The 9,775-nt window shown below is 37.2% G+C and overlaps 1 protein-coding gene and 1 pseudogene across 2 annotated transcripts; one reads left to right on the forward strand and one right to left on the reverse strand.

Annotated features, from left to right (window-relative positions):
• The first annotated feature begins 3,403 nt into the window (after nt 1-3,403).
• LOC145605624 (dolichol-phosphate mannosyltransferase subunit 1-like) lies at nt 3,404-7,049 on the forward strand. 2 transcript variants are annotated; one of them, XM_081661692.1, is made up of 5 exons: nt 3,404-3,614; nt 5,378-5,477; nt 5,574-5,607; nt 5,681-5,757; nt 6,437-7,049. In XM_081661692.1, exons 1-5 carry the CDS (start codon nt 3,517-3,519, stop codon nt 6,845-6,847), a joined length of 720 nt encoding a protein of 239 aa, XP_081517818.1. In that variant the 5' UTR covers nt 3,404-3,516; the 3' UTR covers nt 6,848-7,049. The 2 variants fall into 2 exon arrangements, with proteins under 2 accessions (XP_081517818.1, XP_081517819.1); XM_081661693.1 differs by having other exon boundaries at nt 5,417-5,477.
• Nucleotides 7,050-7,732: 683 nt separating this feature from the next.
• On the reverse strand, nt 7,733-8,661 carry LOC145605776 (tRNA-splicing endonuclease subunit Sen2-1 pseudogene; annotated as a pseudogene).
• Between the last annotated feature and the right edge of the window lie 1,114 nt (nt 8,662-9,775).

Raw genomic sequence — 9,775 nt, forward strand, 5'->3', positions numbered from 1 at the left:
TTTCAATTGAATGGGAACTGGACCTTCCTACTTTTCCTTTTGCCACAACTTCACCTTTTTTGTTGTCTCCAAAGGTCACAGTTCCTCCTGGATAGGCCTCAAGTGAGAGGAATTTCGATTTTTCTCCCGTCATATGCTTTGAACAACCGCTGACGAGGTACCACGTGTTGGTCCCCCCCACTAAGACCTGCAAAAGAACTTATTGATTAGTTTCAGGAACCCAGGTTTCCTTAGGTTCCTTGGACGTTGAAGCAATATCAGATTTTCTAACCCAAATTTGCTTAACATTCTTACTAATAGATTCTTCCTTCTTTTTACAAGTATTCACTAGGTGACCAGTTTTTCCACAAAAGGAGCATACTTTATAGCTAGGCAAATCAACATACTTTTTCTGCTTGCCTTTATATTTAGTTCGAATGAATCCTAATCCTTCAGTTCTTTTGGTTTGAGCATTCTCAATCCACTTAGGAATACCAAGCTGACTAGTGCTTCTTTCTTTTCTGATAGCAAGTTCCTTTTCCAAATTTGCCTTTTCAATTCTTAACTCATCAAGATTGTTTTTCAATTTTTCCGAATCCTCATTAAATTTTGGCAATGATTCAGAAGAGGAACTTGACGATTTCAAATCTGCACTAGCAAGCTTGTATTGAGTCAATTCCACATTAACCATAATGTTCTCATACTTGAGTTTCTCATTCATTTCTTTCAGCAAAAGATTTTTGTCAAAGAGATCAAAGAATCTGCCTTGAACATCAGTACGTTGGTTTTCAATCCAGGTACTGTGTTCCTTGCATACTTTGAGAGCTTTTTCACATTCATTTAGACGTTTTATGTCAATTCTCCAATCATCTTCCATTTCTAAAAGAAAATCAAAAAGTACTTCTTTAGAGAGAGTTCTAAGATGATTAGGTTCAAGGAATACCTCTTTGGCAAGTTCTTCATTGTAAGCCTTCTCATCTCATTTGGCCATCAAACATAGATTGGTTGTTTCTTCTTCAGGTTGTTCCTCTTCATCTTCACTCTCAAAATCTCCCCAAGCAGCTATCATAGCCTTCCTGATGTCTGTTTTGTTGAAAGGAGTCTTGTTGTTCTTGCTTTGTTCCTTGGCCTTCCCTTTTCCTTTCTCAATATCCCAAAGTGGACACTCTCGAATAAAGTGTTCTTGAGATCCACATTTGTGACGTCCAGAGTCAGCTTTTGAAGTGGAGGGCTTCTTGGTGAAGTTCCTTGTTAGATTGTTTCGATTGAACATCCTCTTGAACCTTCTCACCAACATGGCAGCCTCTTCTTTATCGACCTCTGAATCCTCTTGTTCATCTGCTTTAAGAGCCAAGCCTTTTCCTCAGTTTCCTTCACTGTTACCAGTTCCCAAGTGTAACTCATGAGTCATGAGGGAACCAGCCAGCTGCTCGATGTTGAACTTCGTGAAGTCTTTAGTTTCCTGTAAGGCAGTCACCTTGGCTCTCCATCTCTCGTCTTGAGGGAGGCTTCTCAGAACTTTCCTAACCTGCTCATCAATTGGGATTTTCTTTCCAAGAGAAACTAGCTCGTCAATAATGTTAGTAAACCTAGTTAACATTTCCTGGATAATTTCTTTTGGCTGCATTTCGAAATGTTCATATTTAGACATAAGCAAATCAATTTTAGAGCGTTTCACTTCATTAGTTCCTTCATGTGTAACTTGAAGTAAATCCCAAATTTCTGTAGCGTTCTTGCAACCCATAACACGATTGTGTTCATGGGGTCCAAGACCACGCTGAAGCAGTTTAACAACAAGTGCATTAATTTCCATTTTTTCAAAGTCTTCCTTTTCAAATTCAGACATAGGTTTAGGAACTACCCCATTTTCAGCAGTGGTTTTGGTGATTTCAAAGTCACCAACCTCAATAACTCTCCAGACTTGGTAGTTATCAGCTTTGATAAAAATCTCCATCCTGTTCTTCCAATAGGTGTAGAATTTCCCATTGAACATAGGTGGTTGCTGCGTAGAGTAACCTTCTTCCAACTTCTCGTGATTGTTCATCTTGATTCCAGGAACTTAACTCGTCAGGGTTTCCTGATTTCTTCGAGAACAAGCTCTGATACCAATTGTTGACTCGAATGAACAATACAAGAGGGGGGGTGAATTGTATTGTAGAGGAAGTAGAGTAATTTTTGAGGAAATATAAAGAAACTTAATGAAAACTTAAAGTGTAAAGAGAGATTTTACGTGGAAAACGTCTTGGCCCTAATCAAGAAGAAAAAACACGACCACAAGGGATTTAAAACTCAAATCTTAAATATAATAGGGCAAACAACCTATTACAATCTAAGACTCTAACTCAAGTTCCTCAACGAACTCAAGTCCCCTTTAACTGATCCCTCAACCAGTTGAACACTCTCAACTCTCTCTTTCTCCTTGCTTCACTCAAAGCAATAAACACTTTAGAGTTTACCCAAACTCTAACCCAATACAACTCAAGATTAAAACTCTAATGTTAAATACTAAGACACTCAAGGACTCAAGTGGATTATGACCTCTTTTGAAAACTGAAAATATTGTAATGCTCAAGTGTGTTCTTTTCAACAGAAAACCATGTCTATTTATAGAGAGGAGAGGAAGTTAATTCTGTCGTTGCTCATCCTCCACTAAGTCACAACTTCCTTAAAAATAGGAAGTGCAAGTAGTGGGATCTTGGGCAGCAAGCAAACCGTACCTCTCCTATAAACTTTGAAAGTGTTTTACTGCTCCCTGATTTTTCTCAACCGAATTTGACCAAGTAAAACACACGTATAAAATCCTTTTTCAAAAACTGATTTTTCCAAAAGATAAGCTTCAAAGATTAAACCGAAAATCTTTCATTTGAAAAAGATATTTTAAAAGATATTTTCCAAAATATTTCAAAAATAAATATCCAACCAAGGGAATGGAAAATAAAATCTTTATCATATAAATAAAATCCACTTGACTCCTAATAAATATCAAAGTACTTAACATGAACATAAGAAGCCTAAAATATAAAAGATAAATTAAACTTCTCGAACACTCTTTAGGAAATTTCGACTCTGAAGCTCCAATTCCTCACTCAAGGAACTCCACTTCTGATTGTCTTCATTACTCTTCTTATCTGCATTAGCTGTCTTCAAACATTGGTCTATGCTCCTTTCTTACTCCATACTTTCGTAGCATAAAACTAAGTCCCACTAAGAACCTGTCATCAAGCACAACTAATATAAAAAGTTAAACTGTTATGATTTAGCTTAGGTTCCTTCGAGTCATCATCAAAACTTAGGGTCAACAATTAATGTTACTATTTGCTTAATATTAATAATTAATAATTATCATTAATAATAAAAACTTTCAGACTTTACTACTGAGGAAAAAATAAAAGTCTGTGGTTACTAGAGAGAATTTCCCAATTATAATCTTGTTATGAAAAAGTAGAGGAGTAAAGTCAAAACTCAAACTTGGACTTTTGTTCCTGCATCAAGGTTCGAAGTAATCGCGAATTCTAGGGTTCGTCTCCCAACCCAATAATGGCGCAAGAGAAGAACAAATTCAGTATAATCGTCCCTACTTACAACGAACGTCTTAACATTGCCCTCGTTGTATACCTGATCTTCAAACATCTCAAGTAAAATTCCCTTGACCCTTTTTTGTCTTTCTAATTTCTCCTTGATTTGGTTTTCATTATAGAAAAATTCTGCGCAATTTTTAATTTAGAAGTTGTATTACAGTTTATTCATGTAAATTTGTATCAATTGAGATTTAGTTGCTGGAATTGTGTAATTTTGGTTGTTGATCTGATTAGAAATTAGATCGTCATGTGATCACTGATGAACTCATAACACCTTTGATGGGATTATTGTTACTTATTTATTTTTGAGGGAATTAGGGTTGCAAGTAATTAAGAGAACTTTGAGGGTTTTTGGAAGTCTGATTTATTGAATTTGAGGGGTTGAGGCCATTTTTTTTAATTGTACATGTACAAAATTTGAGAAGAGGCGGGTGGTGGGCAGTATTTTCTTTCCAGGTTGAATCCGTTGTCGAAAATCCGGGTTTATAGTTGTTTGTGTTTTGGAATATTGAAACATTTAAGTGTACCCTCCCAGCATCTTGGATTCGGTACTCGTATTGACAACAGTCTTAGGGGTGGGACTCTGTAAGGCGGGTCAGGATTAGATTCATGATCTGTAGGATGTCAAATGGAGTTCACTGTGTATAGATTGTTGATGGTTGTTGTTGCTCCGTTTTGATATTTGAAAACTAGTTGGTTGAGTTTAATTGCTGCATTTGTAATTGTGGTATGCTGGTACCTTTTGTTCTTGATTTTGTACCTGTAAATTTAGGGGAGAATTTTATTGTTACAGAAATTGGTTGATTGGTTCTGCCAGAAGCTCAGTGTTATTGCAAAGGGGTGAGGGGAAGAAGTTATCAGCCTAATTGTTGCCATGCTGATAAGCTAGGATTGTATGACGGATCATACTTGCTGATGTCAGTTATATAAAAGAGAACATGTTAATATAACTCATATGATTAAGTTTGTATTAAGTTTATCTTCCTTGTAAATTGAAGCTGTCTAATGTAAATTATGTGGTTTGTTATATGTTGTATACTACGTAATGCTTTTCCGATTTGCTGTTCTTTTTTCATCTGTATGTTTCCTGTTTTTCTTTAGTTAATACTGGTCCAGCAGAGAAGGGAAGAGAGTCTTGGATTTTAGTAGCTCTAAGCTATGATGATGCTAAATGTCCATTGTAAAACTGATTTTTCTATACATCTTTTCACTTGAGGAAAAGGAGGTGATGAAGAAAAAATAGTATTGCAAGCTGTAAGAGAGGCATGCCCCCATAAATAAAAATAAGTGGAAAATTAGGCCTTTCAAGAGTTTCGACTATGATCCTAAATTCCTGTAAAGTTGCAATTTTTAGTGAGCTCAACTTATCTTAGGAACACTTTTACTTGCCCTTTTTGATCAAGAAGTAATTTCTGCTCAGAAAATGTGATAAACATACATACGATGATACAAACAACCAGAGATCTTAATTTGAAAATCTCCTTGTTTTTTTCATATGATTATTCTGGCAGACAGAGTAGTACCATAGTACTATTACACTACCCAGCTTTTATCTGTGCTGTCACTTACCACAGTTGTTGGACTTTCTTGATTTCTTTAATGGCCAAGCCAAAATTTAGAAGCTTTGTTGGCTTGGGATTTTTTGCATGCATCAATCTTTCTTTCTTTCTTAATATTCATCTTATGATAAATTGTATGTGAGAACCTAGAAAGTTATTAATTGATGTGGAGCTTTTGAGGAGTCATGGAAAATGACAATATCACTTTGCAATTTTCTGAAGTTAATGTTCACAATAGTGTTTGTGGTATCCTGTATTTAGGGATATCAACTTTGAAATAATTGTTGTGGATGATGGCAGTCCAGATGGCACTCAAGAAATTGTTAAACAATTGCAGCAAGTATACGGGGATGGTCGAATAGTAAGTGTCGTAAATATTTTCTGCTCCTTCAACTTACATGCTCAATTTTGGTTACTCCTATTGTTCTGGTCACTTATTTTCTTCTTAACCTTTCAGATTTTGGCAGCTAGACCTAAGAAACTTGGACTAGGTAGGCGTTTATACTTGTTGAGTTGTTGGCGTTAAATTGAAGAGACCTATGTCATATTCGATGAATTTTGCAGGAACTGCATATGCTCATGGGTTGAAGCATGCATCTGGCAATTTTGTTGTAATTATGGATGCTGATCTCTCGCATCATGTGTGTATGTCTATCATTAATATAGCTTGTTAAATAGATCCAGTTTGGATTCAAGTGTACCTTGCCTACATTAATTTCGTTCTTTCCTTCTACGTGGACATTAGTGCAGATTATTACTGTGAATCAGTCTCATCTCTTGAATTTGATTATGTTTTAGCGTGACAACTACTAAGTCACTATATTGCTTGGCTTTATTTATAGGAAAATTCTTTTGTTTTCTAACACCGTAAATCCTAGATCATTGTCTTATAGCTAACCAGCATAGCTTTCATGCTAGAGTGCAGTTTTATTTTTTTTCGTCCTGGAAAGCCACACAATTACCAAATGTAGCCGATTGTCACATCCCCTAGCTAAAGATACTTGGATAAATCTTTGGTTTGTAAAAGGCTGCAAATTCTGGTTCGTTATCATATATAGCATCATGCTAGAGTATTTTTGGAAGAAGGTTTGGTATTTCCATTTGACTTGAAATGGAACATGTTTATAGAGAGTAGCAAATAGTGCTGAGTACAGAATTATTGGGTCGTAACCTTTTGCAATTACCTTGCAGTATGGAAAAGGCCTTGCTTGACAGCGGAATGTCTGGTTGGCTGTTGGACATAATTATCTGTGTTAATTAATAATTATGTATTGAGAATCTTGAATCGGCCTTGACTTTCTATTTTTATTTCTCTTACAGCCGAAGTATTTACCGAGTTTCATCAAGAAACAGATGGATACAGGTGCAAGTATAGTAACTGGAACTCGTTATGTTAGCGGTGGTGGTGTACATGGGTGGAATCTTATGCGCAAGCTTACAAGCAGGGGGGCAAATGTACTTGCACACACTATTCTTTGGCCAGGTGTTTCAGATTTGACTGGATCATTTCGGCTCTACAGAAAATCTGTTCTTGAAGATCTCATCAGCTCTTGTGTCAGCAAAGGTTATGTATTTCAAATGGAGATGATTGTCAGAGCTTCAAGAAAAGGCCATCATATTGAAGAGGTTCCCATAACATTTGTTGATAGAGTATATGGAAGCTCAAAACTTGGTGGATCTGAAATAGTCGAGTATTTGAAAGGCCTTGTATATCTTCTGTTCACAACTTAATACCTGTAATTAACAGCTTTTTTCGGGGATTTGGCATTGCAAATGTGTATGATGAGACTTTAAACAGGAGAGAATTTCTTGTCCTATATCGTGAAATTTTTTTGCCCTGGTCTGGGCTAGGTTAAAGATTATACAGTTTTGTTTCCGATGATTGGGCATCATGTTACAGTCAAGTTCATCCCTATTATTTTACCTTGTACCACTGTGGATGCTTTTTTTTTTTTTTATTTACCCTTTATATTTTACAGTATATCTAAAGGTGAAAAGGTTCATAATGTGTAAAAGTCCATTAGGCAACATCATTACGACCTTGATTTATCCAAACAGTTATTTGAGGGTAGCAAAGTTTCAAGCACAGGATGGTTGAAGCATGTGCGACAATGCGCCACTCCTTACAAACCAACTTCTGCCTAAATTGTAAATGATCTTTTAACTTTCAATTTCATACACACTCTAGCTTGATATGCTGGCTTGAGCAACGACGAAGTTAATGTCAACAATCGGAAACAATCTTCACAATGATAAGCAGAGACTGATACGCATATATGTTCTATGACAAATCTATATTTAGTGCAGCTCAGAAACCTACGTAACCAACATTGTTGAGAAATGAATGTGGTACACCATGGAAGAGGGCCGATTAGAGATCTGACCTATTAAGAGAATACCTGATGAGGACAATCTATATCAAATTCTCAAATACCTGAGCACCATTGTGGATATGTAGGTTGATCTCAACAGACAGACAAGTAATGAAGCTGTTGAATGGCTGTCTTAGAAAATTATAGACAAACAAGATCAATGCAAACAATGCCAAACAGAGGGGTGCTACGACCTCTTTGGTACTCCTGTTAAAAGAGGACTATAAGTTACATAATACCTTAGTAGAATCTAAAACAACGTACGCTGCTATAGTTATCATAAAAAATAGCACTTCAAACATCAAGTATGTGTTTTAGCTTCACTACAAATTTTAGAATCTGTTTTCTTTTCACGAGTTTTTTCTGGAATCCATCTAGAGATTATACGCGGTTCTATTTCATAATTCTCCAAACACACTGGAGAATTGTCTTTACTGATGCCTAGAACATGTAAAACTAGCAATGTCTTAGCAACACCACCACAAAGCCAAATTGTACCATACAAATCAGACCACAACTTCAGCCGTCCACTGGAGATGCCATTTATTTCTGACAGTACAAGAACAGCATATTCGGAATGGACTAAAGCTGGATGGTGGCGATAAGCAACATAATCAACACCGTATTGGGATCCTGACCTAACTACCCAATTTTTCATTCTTAGATGGGCATATGCTTTGAAATACTCGGGAAACTTTTCAACTTTTGAAATCATGAAGTGCCACAGGTTCTCATAAGGTTTTACAACACCGTCGCCTCCTACAATCTTCAAACACTTCAATGTATAGCACAAGTAAAAAGCTTCTTGTAATGTAAATTCATACCAGTGTGTATCATTTTGGCTGGTCATAATAACCAGACCAAAACATGCACGGTCCAGAAGTTCAGATTGTTCTGTATTTGCTTCAAAAAGCACCCTACATCCAGATATCGATCCCTTGCAGTCTGATGTGTGTAGAGATGATTGAAGTGCAGTATTCCCGACATTGGTTCTGCAAAAGCTTTTGCTTCTGCATCTTTTCCTTTCCACCGTGGACCCATTTCTATTCAGAATAAGAAATCAGTTATGTGCATCCACATTTTCTTTTGTAACGTTGACTCTATGATCACAATCTTGAACTCACATCCAAGTCAATCTGGCTGTAAATGGAGAAATCTGCTAGGAATTAGCTCAGGTCAGAAAGATTAGGGAGAGTTTAAGAAGATGATTAAGCAAAATTTAAGCTAAATAACGGATATTTGTATTGAAGATCAATGTAATCTAACAATACAATTACTCTTCATTCGAGAGGAAGAGTAGCTCTCCCAAAACTAAGCCAAGCTTAACAATAATTTTCTGGATGATCATTATTTCTCCTAATGAGGCCTATTTATAGAAAAAGTCTCATAACTAACTCTAACTTATTCCTCAAGACACACTAATAGGCTATGACTAATGTCCCCTCCCTCAAATATTGATTCCTTGCAATACCCGCCGCCCAAACATTCACCTTGTCCTCAAGGTGGTTTATTATCGGAACTGGATTCCCGGCCTTGGCAACAATGATCACTAGTGAAAATCTGAATAATGCACCAGCATGTAATGAGAGATCATTGAATTTTGGGTAGAGTTGGTCTTCGTTGACTTGACTTGTGCAAGTTGCTGAGAAATAAAGTATAGCTTGGTCCTTGGATCTGGTTGGAAAACGTTTGAGTGGGTGGGGTTGATAGAGATAGGAATGGGCTGAAAAATCAAATGAGAGGAGTGAGATAAGTAATCTGGTTGTGAGAGAATGGGTTGTGAGCTAAATGTTTTAGTAATGGGCCTTGTGAAAGATGAGCCCATTTCCTCCCTTTTACCCTTTTCAGGAACCCATTCAACGTTATGGTATGAGAAGGACCCCCAAGGACTTTCCTCAGCCATGATATAATGAGCTTGGTAATTGACAAAATTACCCTTACTAGCATAAATCATTTTTGACTTCCTCTCCAAGCCAACAAAGGACCCCAAGCTTCTCTCATACTCCATTGTTACTGGAAGTTTCTGTAACGAATTCCATGGTGCCAAGCCACCCAAAAAATCTGCACCACCAGTGCACACACCCGGGCCACCACCAGATCCACACCCTCCGGCCCCACCACGCTCGAACACACCCCTTAGTGAATTTGTTGCGAGACCATTATATCCTATACTCGGTTTCTCGCCGGCGACACCTTGACCACTGCTTTCCTGGCCACCAGATGCTCCAGTGGTAAAACCACCTCCACCAGTAAACTCGATGTTACCACTGCCACTGCCACCAGATCT

The sequence above is a fragment of the Chenopodium album genome, chromosome 22 (genome assembly GCF_948465745.1).
Source record: "Chenopodium album chromosome 22, dcCheAlbu1.1, whole genome shotgun sequence".
In the NCBI taxonomy this organism is placed as follows: Eukaryota; Viridiplantae; Streptophyta; class Magnoliopsida; order Caryophyllales; family Amaranthaceae; genus Chenopodium; species Chenopodium album.